Source organism: Prinia subflava, chromosome 9 (assembly GCF_021018805.1).
Source record: "Prinia subflava isolate CZ2003 ecotype Zambia chromosome 9, Cam_Psub_1.2, whole genome shotgun sequence".
Classification (NCBI taxonomy): domain Eukaryota; kingdom Metazoa; phylum Chordata; class Aves; order Passeriformes; family Cisticolidae; genus Prinia; species Prinia subflava.
Genome location: NC_086255.1, coordinates 11,807,750 through 11,822,653, shown reverse-complemented (window position 1 = coordinate 11,822,653; position 14,904 = coordinate 11,807,750). Strand labels below are relative to the sequence as shown.

The following is a 14,904-nucleotide window of genomic DNA, read 5'->3' as shown; positions in this document are numbered from 1 at the left end:
GTTTATAATTTCCTTGCACCTCTTCATGGCACTGAAGGCCACTGACTCCTTGTTTGTGCAAAGAAGTGATGGTAAATATATTCTAAGAAAGAAATAGATGAAAATAAGATAAAGGTGTCTGGAGGAAAGAACAACTGCCCTTTCCTACTCCTGAACCCATTCTCCTTGGGGGGGCAAGGCTCTGAACCCCATTACATTTTCCTTGGTTTTACAGGTAAAAGGTTTCCAGCACAGTCCAGCACTAATTATTATTTCAGGAGAGCACTGACACACAGGAATTGCAGGATGCAATATGCCAACTTCCTAAGCTGGAGCTGATGGGGAGATTTGTCACATACCCTGCAAGTGGCACAGCAAACCCTGGGCATCCAGAACCCAGCATGCAGAGCCACTCCAGCTTAGCTGAATCAGGCCCACAATAAGCAAGCAGGACCATAACATCTTCATAAAGTAGGATTTAAGTACAAACATCTGCCTTGCCATTTTTTAATTAAGGGAGTTTATGGCTAGGTATTCGTTTCCGTAATCCACGGCTCCAGCTGCAGAACTGCCATGCATATTCTAATTTTGGCAGCTAGTTTATTTAACACAGTTTGACATTGTTTGACATTTAGCTGAGTCACCTTGTTCCTGGGTAAAGCAACAAGGGCTGTTCAGCAGTTCAACAAGAAAGAGGCAGAGATTCGATATCAAAAGTAGAACATATATCACAGAAATTTTAAATTAAATACAGCTGAGGTCTATTCTGTTCTGGCAGCTTCTCTCTTTGGGACACTAAGTCAACCCAAATGTTTTCCAGATATAACTCTTCCCCTCAAGGACATGTGGCACTACCATCTCCCTCATCTTTCTGGAGGGTGGGAAGGGTAGGAAGTGCTGTAATGGGCACATGGGGTTTATCTCACCCTCTGCAAATATCACGCACCCATATATCAGAACACTCTCACTAGGATCTGCACAAAGGCTGAGGAGCAGCCACCTGCAGTCAGCCAACATTTTTCTAGGAGAAAATAAAACAGATAAGCTAGTGACAGTCAATACAGGAGGAACAAATGCTACCTGCAGACAGGATTTTTCTACAGCACCTCATGTGAAGCCATCTGCACTCCCGTACAGTGTGCTTTCAAGGACCTCAAAATGCTTTCCAGTAAGAAAAGCAGACCAGCAGTATCCATTCTTATCACAAAGATGTTTCATAAAGTGATTTGGCTATGAGTTTGTTGGTAGTACAGCTAAAAAGAGAGCCCACTCTCAGACTTCTCTCTTTATCCCAGATAGGAAAAGGATGGCAACACCACCTTCCTCTGGCTACAGAGTCTGGATACAGCACAGAACACTGCAGAGAGAAAACCCCAAGCCTGGGACTGCCTTTCACAAGGTCTATGGAGACTGCCAAGACACTGCCAGGCAGCTGTGCTGCCCTGCTGTGGCTCTGATGCTTGTGTTGTGTGTCTGTGCTGCTGGATTTCAAGTCCTTACTCCCCAATAACCGTGGAGCTGTGCTCACCACACATCTGGAGGTGTGCTTTGCCTGCATATAGTGTTAGGGACTGCAGCAGGCTCCTGGAGAGGACTAAGCCCTCCCATCCCAGCTCCTCTTCACAGAGAAGAGCTGGGATCTCCTTTTTATAGCGAGAGACAGAACAGACCTTCTAACAGGCTGAAAATACTCCATTTATCCTGGCAGGCAGTGCAGCGAGCCAAACTTTAAGCCAGAATCATACAATCAGAGAACAGGGAGCTGGCCAGAGCCTGCACCTCCAAGAGCACACTGTGGTCTGGCTCATCTCCCCCATGCCATCCCTCCAGCCACTGCTGGAAGAAGCTATGTAGAAGTGTGTGCTGTTACCCTGAGGACAGGATATCCATCATGTTCATGCCCCCTACAAAAGGTGTCAGAAGGACAGTGTCTCAGGCTAAAAAGATATTTACTTATCTTCTTGGCCAGCATTGCAGAAATCCCTGTTAGCATTTAACCCTTTTTCAGTTTCCTTTCTATTGCAGGGGCAACTCCAGTTATTCATTCTTATTGTACAGTAACAATGAATGCAGAGCCACAGTATCCAGAAATGACAGAGACTGATGCTGGTCCCCAGTGGTCTCCCATGTGGTTGCTGGAGCTCAGGCTGCCTGGTTGTACCCCAAAGACACAGCTCCCCAGAAGTCATCAAATCCTTTTGTGTAACAGGGCACGAGCCAACCTAAATCAGAACAGCTGATGCAAGATCCCCTGAGAGCCCTAAACACCATGCCAGCTATTTTAGGAGGTACAGGTCTGGCATCACAAGGCAGGGTGTATGAGCTCCCAGGGAAAAGGCATTTATAAGAATGGTCACAAAAAGTACCAGAGACAGTAGCTGAGGAAGCTGCTCTGAGCCATCTTATTTAAGGCTTTCCCCACAGCATTACCTGGTAGAAAAGGAATGATTCTTTGCTTGGGATCTTTCTGGCCTCCTTCAATAGGGAACTTGTCCAGAAGCTGCATCTGCAAAGGAAGCACAACAAATATTTTAGGGGGGAAACACAGACTGCCTGCATGGGGACCAGGGGATCTCTTGGTTTGTGTGGGGTTTAAGACAAAAGCAACTGCGGGAATTGCTTTGTCTTGTTGGAGGGAAGCCTACTTAAAAAGGTATGATACAGTTAACTCCAAGAAAGGGAGGGCAAGTTTCTGGCAGCACAAAGGAGCTGGGACAGGGCCCAGGCAGACAGCTGAGCCTGGTCTTGCTGTCATTCTAAAATTAGGCTCCCAGTTTTTGCTACAAAACACACGCCTTGTCTCTAATACACAGCCTGCCTGTGCTGGTGGAGCAACAGGTTTTACCTGTCCATCTGACAGACCACCCTCCTGGCTAAAAATGCTGCTCAAGCAATAAGATTAAAGCACATCTAATAAAACACCTGCTCTGCCTTTATAGCAGAGCCAGAAAGACCCACTGCCCTGGTCCAGTAAGAAAGTGCTCCTGTTTTCCCAGGGAGACAGAGATGGGGCTTTGGGGAATATCTTCCACTGCAGTCACTACATGGAGGACAGCAGACAAGGAGGCATCAGAGAGCAAAGCATCCCACAGAACAGCAGCCCCACGAAGGGCCTAAAAGCACAGCTCAAGGTGGGTGTGCTCTCAGCCCAGTACCCTTTAGCACAGGGTTCCTAGCCTAGGAAAGCTGCATGCTGATCTGACATTCCTAAAGGAGCCCTACGATATACCCTTGGATGATGAGACCTGATAGACAAGTGCCACTGAGGCTGAAGACCAGCTGAAAGGCCTCAGACAGGAAGATGCACCTGCTCTAGTGACACCTTCATGGACTTGCCCCAAAAAGACCAACTCCATCCCTGAAAACTGCCAGAGCCTCTCATCTCTCCCATTCACTCTCTGCAACCTTTCGCTCTCATTCAGCCTGTGGTGCTACCAAGACAGAGACCCAAATCTTGACATTCTGCTTCATTTCTCCCCGTGCTTCCCATGCATGATGTCTCTATGATGCTCAGTGTCCCCTCCCTACTCAGAAGCCCTGGCTCCTTCGGGCAGGGGGAGCTCCAAAGCTCCTGCCAGCACCAGGGTTCCTTTCCAACAGACCAGGAGAGACATCTTTAAACTGACAGTCCACACTCCTGTGATCTCTGAGGAAGGCACGGAAGGAAAAGCAAGCAGTCTTGTTACTTGCCTTTGCAGAACCCCTATCTCCTCACCTCAACTGGACCTACAGCTTAATACAAATATGCAAAGTGGCAGCAAGAGCTGGGGGAAGGGAGGGGATGCTCATCAATCAGCATTTAATCTCATCAGTGCTACGTGTCCAACAGGGAGGCTGTGCAAGTTAACAGTGGTTTTGCTAGCTCAACAGATTTTCTTTTAAAAATATTTTTTTGCTAACTTGGGGAAAAAAACAGATTTTTTTTTTTTACTGGTTTTGTTTTAAGCACGCAGAATCCCTCTCGTCTTCCACCACACACAACAACTCCAGCGTTTTCACCATATGGCACAGCAAACCAAAGATCAAGAGGAAACTCAGGAGTAGAAGGAACATCTGTGCAGGAGAAGAACTTAAAAGATCCCACATGTTTCCCCATCAGGGAGTCAGCCTGGTAAATAAATAGACCATAACTTTGCGGATTGTTAGCTAACTCACTTTTCTGCCTACAGAGACACTTTTTTTTATTAGAAATGGGAAATTTTGTTTTCTTGTAGGTAGAGCTCTGGGTGTCTGAGGTCAGGCATGGGCAGGAGCTTCCTTCAAAGAAGAGGGGAAAAAGAGGGGGAGAGAATCCCCGCCTACTGACTTGAAGTTTCTCTGTTGCTACACTTTTAGCCAGGAAGGCAATTCTCACTTTACTACTACGCCGTGACTGATTGAAGCTGGAACTGATACAGTCAAATTCCCAGGGTTATTCTTGGAGTTAGATTAGCTTGGCTAATACAAGCTTTTTTAACCACATCAAGAGAGCCACAATGTGTGTAACTTAGTGCTATTTATCTAAAGGGTGGATATCAGCAAAATAGATACAATAAACTGAAGTTGGAAGAGTTTGGCTAAGCTTTCCTAGGCTACACTTTCCACCCCAGCCCTTGCCTCCACTGGGAAGGTCTGGATGGCAGGGACCTGGGGGAGGCAGGGGCACTCCAGAAGCCATGGATCCTTTGGGATGTTAAAGTCAAATAAAGTGCAGCAGAAGCAGGGAGCCTTCCTCTGCACTTTCCTGCACCCAGTTCTGCCATTCAAAGCCAGTGCAAGTTAGAGCTAAAGTCCTAGAAAAGCAGGATTCTGTATCCTCCCACCCACAGAAAAGGATGCAAAGTAGAAGATGAGGAAGAGATGTATACAGGAGGAAAAAAACAGCAGTGGACCTGAATAAAAAACATCCCAAATCTTCCAAAGATGATGGGGTGTCCTGAGCCAATGCCTAACATCCCCACTCAGCCCAGCCCTGGTAAGAGAAGGCAAAGGGAGTAGCTGGGAATGAAGAAAGTTAAGGGCTGAACTACCAAAATTCCTCCTGGTAGGCACAGCCTTTTCCTCACATGATTAACAGACAAAGACCAATAAACACATTCTCAGTTCTCTTAATTAGATGTCTGCAGAACATCTGAAAGTTGAAAACTCTTTTGTCTGTGACAAATGTTTTTCCATTAAAGGAAGTTATTCTTATTATAACTGCAAATACACATATGACTGATGAAAAAAACCCTTCACCTAATGCCCCCAGTTACTCTGCTCAGACATGGGCAGTCTCCACAAGCTCTTGCTCACATCTTTGAAATGTGACAGTTAACTTACGGACAAAGTTTGCTAAATCAGAAAACAATTCTGTCACCTGCAATACTTCATCCCAGTATGAAGGCAAAGAAGGGAAGTCTGGATGCAGAGTCCCAAAGAATTGAACTAGGGATGTAGTTGGCTTTGGGCAGACAGGAAAACACAGCTGGGCAGTGCATTTTGGCAAAACTGGAAGAGCTCAGTTCATCTGCTTACATTGAGGAGGAACCTCCAATTGTATGAGTGCTGTGGTGAGCAGAAAGAAACCTGTTACCATGTGCCTGTATCACAGGGTGGAGGATCCGTTTGGAAACAGGGAGGGTATGTGGAAACCAGGAAGTGAGATTTCCATCCATTCAGGCAGTCTAGAGTCAGGCTGAACAAACACATCCCACTCTCACTTCTGGCACAACAGATGCGTGTCCACAAATAACTCACCACCAAAACTACCTCTCCAGTCTCTGTCTCTCCAAACTGCTCTGGGTTTGCTGACATCTTTCCTACTGAAAGTGGTCTTGGATGCAAAGTCAAGTGTCACCCTGGTTTTGAAGACTTTTTAAAGCCTTCTGTTATATTCATATTGGAGTCAGAAATTTCACCTTATCACATTTTCTAATATAAACACTGGCCATGTTTTGCTAACTGTCTTTTATTGTTTACATATTTCTAGGTAGGAGGAGAAATGTGATTGACAGTTAGCTCGACCAACGTGGATTGAGAGGTGGAATTCCATCCTCCAATCCACGGGCACCATGGGAAATGTATAAAACTGGGTTTTGTAAATAAACTCGCCCTTTTTCCTGCTTCGCTCACCAGCGTGTCCTCGTGTGGTTCTTCCCGTGTCCACTGTGACAGTCAAGCAGCTTCCAGATAATTTACTTACAACATTTTACTATCTTGGTTAAAATTTCATGAAACATTTCTTTCTGCTGCAGACATAAGGATTTACAGCACCCAAGACTAAGAGGCAACTTCTCTTTTGAAGGAGAGGCTTTTACTCTGCTAAAAACCAACCAGTGCAGGGGACATGGACATATAAACTGTTCAATAGCTTTATCCTGCAGCGTTTGCCAGTGGGAACTTTGTTCCTGGTTTGGTTTTGAGGTTTTGGAAGTTTGTGCCCAAATCCAACTCCCTAAAATTAATCCACTGAGACAGTTACCTGACCTCCACCTATGCGTGATACCACAGACTACAGATGGGCTCCTGCTGGGCTGGTGGTTCCTCCCCTTCATTCCTTGGAGCAGTTTTAATTCCTCTGGTTAGAAGAATTAAGTTCTCCTCTTAAAATGAGCAAATGAGGACACCCACATAACCTATTAGTGTAGAAATCTTTCTGGTTCCTTTTCAGGTGGATGCAGGTTTGCCATGTGCACAGATGAAAATCAAAGCTCAGCAGGAGGTCAGCACTGCAGTCACAGGGAGATTTATTTATAACACAGAGATCCTGAGGATGACTTTCATGCAAGCCCCTTTGGGAAGCAGCATTCCCCCTTTTGATGGATCGTGTCACTTTGGCAAACAAAACGACATCCACCGCTGCAAAATGATAAAGGACTATGACCTTCTACAGAGAGAGATGAGGCCTCTCTCCCTTTCCAGGGTATAATTTACTTGTGTCCCAGAGAAAGAGCAGTTGAAAATCAAACCATGACTAAGAGCAGTAGAGTTTTTGCAAGGTGCCCCTAGAAACCCCTGCCTGTCACCTTCCTCTTGGTCATTCAACTGATCCCAAGACTACAGTTCTTCCTACACGGAATGCTGAGAGGCACATCAGCTTTCCTTTTTCCAAGTGCTCATCAGAAAATGCATTTTTTATTAAAAATGAGGTAAGCTGACAGTAACTTTAATTTAGACACTGATGGACTTGAAAGGCAAAGTATATGAAGACAGTCAGGCATCAGGCACAGCCCTTCTCACAAGGCTGATCTGATCTGATCTCAGCGTCCCAAGGAAGAAAGAAGAGCTACAGCCAACAGGGAGACGAGGAAGAGAAGAGAAGGCATCTATGCATGAATGGGGTTGCGTGCAAACTTCTGAGAGAAGCTGCCAAAGAAACTGGAAGAAAAGCAAAAATACTGGCCCAGGGATCTGTAAGTAGTGACAATGGAACTCACACCTCAGCAAGAGGGGTTAAGGGCATCTGCAAATCAGAAAAGACTGAAAGTCTGTAATGCAGATAACACAAGTTTAGATGAGGAGAGGTAAGATACTAGAATAGGAGCTAGTAATTAAACCCCTGAGGAGCTGCAGTAATTTCCTTTCATTTTGAAGTTGGAAACCAGCTGTGCTGCTTGATGATGGGATTGATGGTTTCAGCATCATCAGCTATATTTTGAATTATAAACCATGTGACCTGCAAGAAAGGAAATGGCCAGGAAGGGTTTGAATTCTGTCATCTGCCAGAGTTTTCCAGTGGATAAACCTCTCTGGTCCTGTCTCTGGTTTTGCACCTGCAAAATGTGAGGCAGATCTCAGGTAGGTGGTGCGAGATGTAATCAAGAGCCATCAAAGGCTCTGAGCCCCGTTCAGCAGAGCAGGAGTCAGAGACTGAATTCAGAGGAACTACACTCATCTAAACCCAGCAGGACAGAGGCAAATTGAAGCATTATTGGTGGTTTTCGGATACGATTATCCTCTCATTTGTGGGCTTGTCCATCCATAGCATATTCCAAATCCTGGTTAACCAGGGAATCCAAAGGGATTCACTTGAGGAAGAGGGTTGGCCACCACTTCTGGGGAATGGTTCTCATGCTGCCAGGTAACATCAACATTTAAATGTCAGCAGGTGAAAACAAGCAAGAAGAGTAGAGAACACAAGAGACTGTCTTCACAGATTCACTTTCTACATACTGGTCTGGAGAAGATAATTTCTTCAATTGTTTGGTTTTAGAGTAGGTGTTCTGCTAAGGTTAATCAGTGGAGCATCCATGATGTAAGTGTAAGGACCTCATCTACTCCAGCTCAGGACCATACCTGCTGAGATCAATGACAGAAGGAGATACATGGCAGGGAATGAAACTTCTGCTGCTGGGGCAGATCCCTCCACACCATACAGCTGTTAGAGAACTCTCTCTAGATTTCTCTGAACCTCTTTTTATTACTCCTCTGCTTTATCCTCTCACAGGAGCAACAAACCAGTTCACTCTCACAGACACAAGACAGCAGGCGGCCTGCTTAACTCCTACGCCTTCAAAATTGGCCAGAGCAGAGCTGTTCCTGAGCACAACACCAACTAGGAAAAGTTTGCAAAAGATCTTTGAGTGAGGACGTGGAACAGACTGAGCCCAGGAGGGCTCATCTGTTAGCCACTCACACACAGAGCTGACATCTTACACAGCAGAAGGAGGTGAAACTCCATCTCTTCCTAAAGTAGTAATGGGTTCCACAATGCAGCAGGAATAACTATATCAGGAAGCCAGTGACACTGGCTCCCTTGTGGTGTTACATGATGCCACAGCATGCAAGAGAAGTGCAATAATTCAATCCCTGAGAAGCAGCAGCAACTGCTTTCCTTTTATTTTGAAAGAAAAAAAATTACAGCAAAAAGTCATCCGGATAACCAGCTGACATGCCTGACAATTACAGCATTATAGGATATGTTCTGAATTAAATATAGTGCTATCTGTGAGAAAATCAAACAAAAGCAGGAAAATGCATATAAAATAAAGAGAACAGACATTTCCAGCATGGTGTGATCCTCAAAGGGAAAATGCCTTTCTCAGATCTGAAAATGTCCACAAGAAATCTTGGGAATCTTACAAACCTCTCAGTATCCAACTAAAATAGCCAGGGCAGGAGAAGGCAGGGAGCAGAGACTGGGGGTCTTTCCCCAACATGATCCATCAAAAGGGGGAATGCTTCTTCCCAGCTGAGACATTTGATATTTTTCATAAAGAAATGCAGTTTTCTCTAAAGGCTCCACAGAACGAGCCCAGCGTTTGTGGCTAACACAGCCTGGCAAAACATTCTGAGGTGCTGGTTTGGGATGACGGAGGCACTTGGTGCATCTCTGAAGAGCTTCTCAGAAAGACCACACTGTCCTTTCACAGAGCAGCTATTGAAGTCTCCTGCCAGAAGCATTTTCTTTCCCCAGTGCTAAATTAAACTGGCCTCATCCAACTTGACCACACTGGAAGATGCTTGGACAAAGGTTACTTCATACTTTCCCATCTATCCATGGTGATTATACGTCCCCTGTTACTCTGGTATCTACAGAGGATTTGTCCCAACAGCATCCCTGGGAAGTAAGGCCATACCACAATGCCTGTTTTAGAGAGATGAATGCTGCAGTTATGTGGCACCCCAGGGTCATGCAGAGATGTCAGAGCCTTGCTGATGCCATCAGGTCAATTAGCTTCTGCAGAAGGGGTGCAAGCCATTTGCCGGATTTTTTCCGGAGCTGGCACATCCAGAGCCAGCCCAGGTGCTCAGGCTGCACAACCTAGGCATGTTCTAAAAGGCTCACTGCAGGTCACATTAAAAATTCTGTCTGGAAGAAGAGCTAACTTCAAAATAAGAGCATCTTTCCTTACATCCTGCAATTTTTTTATCTTTATAAAACCCAAAGGCTTTAGGTGTTCTTTCAGACTGCACATAAGCAGCAAGAGACCAGCGTGTCCTGGTGAGGGACACTGCAGTAACAGTGCCCTTGGACACTCAGCTCTGGCCTTCAGACAGCAGAGCTGCATCTGACAGCACTGTCAGAGCAAAGGTTCCAGTTTTAAACACAATGGCAAGTCTAAGAGCTTCACTGAAAGGCAGCATAGCACCAAGGTCACTTCCATTAATCACAGCTTCCTACATCATTTGGGCATTTTAAAAAGTATTTACTCTCCGTCCTTCTTTAAATCTCAACCCTTTCAAGCCAATGATTGAAATACAGTGTAGCCCCACTAAGACTTTAAGGTTTCCCAGTTCACTGTTTTTACCAAGCCACTCTACAGGCCTCACAATGCGAAAACTGAGAGTGCCTGCCCTAAATTCATGCAAGTAGGAGCAGCTCAACTCAGCTTAGCCCAGCACAAAGGCTGGATGGATTAGTGGGAAGCTGCAGGGCTTCAAAAATCCCTCTAGTCCTTAAACAAAACCCCTGGCAGCATCATCAAACACTGCACTGCAGCTGCAAGCAGGGTGCTTGAGGAAGCATCCCAAAAGCAGCACAAGGGCCATTATCAGAGTGCTGGTATTAATTGCATCCTTAATGTTAGCAAACACACACACCGAATATTGTCAGCATGATTTACAAGCTGTTTTGGTTTTACCACTTTTGTTCAGTGCTGTCAGATCATCCAGGGAACCAAATTCCTGCTCTGCTCTGTAACATAACAGATTTAGGATGGCATCGTGTGGGAAGTGGGGCTGGCCCTTCATTAATGGGTCCCCTTGTTCACCAGAGTGACTCCTCCTGGGTTCAGGCAGTCCCCAAAAGGGATTTCAAGAGCTGGAGAATCACATCAATCACGCAATGCCCTCTTCTACCCTTTCTTACTCCTCTTTCATAAAGAAGTAACAGTGGATTTTCATGGGTGTTTTAGGCAGGGACTACCCAGACAGCCAGACCCCATCTTTGCAAACTGATTTTGTTTGAACTGGTGCAAAGCCTGGCAGGAAAACTCTCTGAAATCAAATTTATACATTGGATGGTAATTGAACTTGCACCCACAGAATCCATCCTTAGAAAGTCTTCTAAGTTGTTCACACAGTGCTGACCATAATTTTAACTAAGCCCTGTTAAAAACACACCCTCATTTAAATTGGTAGAGTTTTGTGAGTCTGCAAGAGTACTTCCCCACTCCCACTGCTAAGAGAGAGATGAGACTTTAGCTCCAAATGTATGAAACTTAATCCCTCTGTTTTCATAATCTACATCTTCTCTACAGCCTGTTAGGTTTGCTTGATATATTGTCCCCTGGAAACCATGAGTAACTTCAATATTGAAAACAGAAACAATAGCTCCAAACACAATGGCACATTTTACTTCACAAACTCCATGTGAAATGGTATCTACTCATCTCTGTAGGACACTTCTCATAGCTCTGGGGAGAGCATCTGCCAGAGGAGAGCGACCGCCCAGCGCAGCACAATGAGGAAACTGTGCCAAGCACAACATAACCACAGGTTTTAACTCCATGCTGGGAGGAGACTCCTTTGTCTTCTTTTCTTCCTCTCTCCCTACCTCCAAACCCCACAATGTTTTGCCTGCATATCTGGTTCCAAACACATGTGTATCTTGTCTTTGAGAGGATTTAGGAAGGAGTACAGACAACAAATCTCACCACCTGAGTGGGCAGAGAGCTGCAGACACGTAGCAGATACCTTACTGAGAGCCACCAGGAAGGGAATAAGCAGCCAGCAGGACAGGAGGTTACCAAGAGCTCAGAGGCAGCTGCCAGCTTTACACCCCAGCCCCGGCACGGGCCCTTCAGTCAGGCACTGCCCAGCCTTGGCCCCGTGCTGGCATTTCCCCAGGATGCTCATGTGGCACAGGGACAGCAGAGGTGGTCATTGCCTGGGAAGGGCAGATTCCAAAAGCATTGGCTTGCAGTGCAGGGAGAAAAGGACTTACACACTAGAATACAATGTGAGAACAAACCTAGGTTTGCAACAATCTGTCTTTACTGGTACCTACTGTAACAGCATGTCAGAGATTGGTTTCTCTCTGTAGATTTATTTCTGGACAGGAAGGACAAAGTTCATGGGTATCAGAAATCTGTTTTAAAGAGCCCTCCCATTGCTAGCACAACCACATAGCACGGGAACCTGAGCTGCACAGTCAGACCCACACCAGCTCCTTCTCATCCCTGCCCCAACAAGCATCATGGGCAACTTTCTCTCTTTAAAAGCAAAAGGGGAATTTGGGTAACATCTGAGTTCCTAAAGTCCATGCCCAGAAGGAGAATCCCAGTGGACCTGGGACCAGAGCTGTCCCAAAGGACCCGGCACCCTAAGAAGGGAGGCTAGGACTGAAATCTTGGTTTTGTAAGTACAAGTCTGCCTGAGGACTGTCATTAATTTAATTGAGAACGAAAGCAAACCCTGGGAAAGTAGCCGGGCTTGGATGGTGGCCACGGCGGCTGCGTGTGCCTCTCAGAGCCGGGTGGGCACTCCAAGTGTTTACAGAGCCTCCGTGTTACACTCTGCATGCTCCAGCCCTGCTCTGGGATTTTCATTCAGATAATGATCATCCATCTCTGGATGCATTCCTTGGGGACCAGATGCTATTCTGTGCTACTCACACCAACTAATCACATGCAATATTTGGCAGAGTATGAAAAGCATGGATGGCGGTCTTTGACAACGGTAGGGGTTATTTTGGTCTTTTTTTATCTCAGTAGCTTTTAAGTGGCACAGGCACATTGTCAAGAAATACTGTCAGGGCTGTGACTTCTCCAAACTTCCAGATGAGAAAACTGCTGTAAGCTGTGAGAGAGAAAGAGCACATGGAGGCAGATGATTGCATCCAGGAGGAGAGGGATTCCTTCCAGCTCTGTCCTTCCACAGGAGGTTTCCTGCCCATATCCCTGCCTGGTGGCATTTCCAAGACCTGATGGTGAGACTGAGGTCAGCAGTACAGGTGCAAGAGATACCCAGCACACTGTTACCCACCACAGGCAGCACAGTGCTGCCTTGAAAGCCAGAGCTGCTGTGTCCATCCCTGTCAGGGCAGCAGCAGAGTTCTAAGCCAAGGGTGGCCATGTGGAGTGAGTACCAGCACCCATGGATTCACTGGGCAGTCAGTACAAGTTCAGCTTGTCAGTGAGCATCTATGCCTGCTCTCCTCTGGTAGATACTCTTCCAGTAACACAAGGAGCAGTGCAGCACCAGGAACAGTTTGTATTTAACCAGGCATGTACTCAGTCATAAAACAAAACCACAAGTGTTCTCCAGCCTGCCTGGCCACACATGCAAACCCTGGTGGCCAGCTGAAGGGTACCCACTGCGTGTCACTGATGCAAGGTATGCTTGGGTGATTCAAGGAAAGGGTGCTGGAGAAAGCAAGCTGCAGGAAATTGTAACCACAACTCATCACATCCAGCAGGCCCTTCCCAAATATTTCTGAGGGGAAGAAGGTGACCAACAAACTACTTTGATGGGCAGGCTGGTGTCCATCCAGGTCACCCAGCAGCGATGATGCAGATTTCTATGCCTTTCCACATCTTGTGACCAGCTTTGGAAGCTGGATGGGGCAGACAGGCGGGGCAAACAAGCACAACAGTCACTCGTGCCCTGCTGGGCACTGTGCAGACATCCAGGGCTATTTCTCATCCTCCCTGTGGATTTGCACTTGTCTGTTCTCTCCTCCTCTCCATCACACAAAGCCACAATAAAGGAACATCAGAAAGATGTCCAGATTGTGGAAAAATCCTCAAAAATGTGTTGAAATTCCGAGTCTAGACAGCAAGCTGCAGGTAGCACACAGTTCTCTTCTGCCCTAGCCCCTGGCTCAGGTAGGAAATTAACATTTCACAGACTCCTCCTGAAATACATGACAATATTTTGTCACAGAAAGAATCCAGGAAGACACTAACTTGCATCAAAGAGATTCAAGCCATATCCAGGCCCTGTAATTCCCTTATGAGCAGCAGTCAAGCTGTCTGATGGCACTGCCCTATGAGACCTGGCTGCTGGTTTTGAAAGCCCACATGATCCTTGTGTCCCCATAGGGTTATCTATCTTTAGCACCTCAGCATTATGACTGGAAGAAATTGGGTCCAGAGAACTGCCATCTGCAGAACCCAGCACTAGAAATCCAATTAAAAGAAATAAAAGAACAAGATACCAAGAAAGAAGTGAAGTGAGGAGGAGGTGGGAAGAGGAATGACACATCAACTGCTTTCTACTAGGCACAAGCAACTTCAAAAGTTGAGTTTCACGTATGCACCCTCCTGAGAGCAAGAAAAAGACCAGAGCACAGAATGGCCCGTTTTCTGTCAGAAAGCAAGACACCAGCCTCATCAAAGCACAGCTACTGCCAGCCTGCCTTTGTCATCAAACATGGGCAGAAAAGGCATGGGAGGGCAGCAACTACACTCCCATGGCCAGCACAGAGAACACTCTTTGCCAGCAACTCAGATGCAGAATTATCTTGCTTAATTAGGGCTTCCTTTGGATCAAGAGACTGACCAAATAAATTACACTACCAGACACATATACACACAAATAACTATTTTGCTGAGCCAGGTGCAGACAATTGTTTCTAGCCCTTCATCTGGGACTGGTGCACGTCTCTGCATGAGGTCAGATGCTGGAGAACACTGTGCTGGCCAAGAACAAAGAAAAACCTGAGAGTGGCTGAGGAACAACAGAAACAAAACTCAGAAATTTTTTTTTCCACCCTAACAGGTGCAGAGATGGGATTAAATGTGCCTCAAAGCTCAGGCTTTCAGCGTGGCCTGAGCATCACACTGCAGATTCAATATGGTCAAGGAGGCTTTGAAATCCCACCCCTGCTTTGAACCCTGCAGATCAGTATCAACCTGGAGAAGGATTTGAAGCCAGAGGAAGATGCTCATGTTTCGAAAGCAAGCGCCAGCAGGGGAAGGGAGAAGCAAAGGGGCTGTTCTCCATTACAAGAGAAACTGTAAGAGCTGCTTGGGCCGGCGATCCCCTTGCCTGAACGAGGGACTGAACAGCATTAAACAC

General features: G+C 46.2%; 1 protein-coding gene across 3 annotated transcripts in view; it reads right to left on the bottom strand.

Moving 5' to 3' along the window:
• SH3PXD2A (SH3 and PX domains 2A) overlaps positions 1 to 14,904 on the bottom strand; it is a 259,186-nt gene that overhangs the window by 175,221 nt on the left and 69,061 nt on the right. For all 3 annotated transcript variants that reach the window (XM_063405375.1, XM_063405374.1, XM_063405373.1), the window contains exon 3: positions 2,410 to 2,485. In XM_063405375.1, coding sequence (XP_063261445.1) covers positions 2,410 to 2,485 — 76 coding nt within the window. The remainder of the gene's footprint in view (positions 1 to 2,409; positions 2,486 to 14,904) is intronic.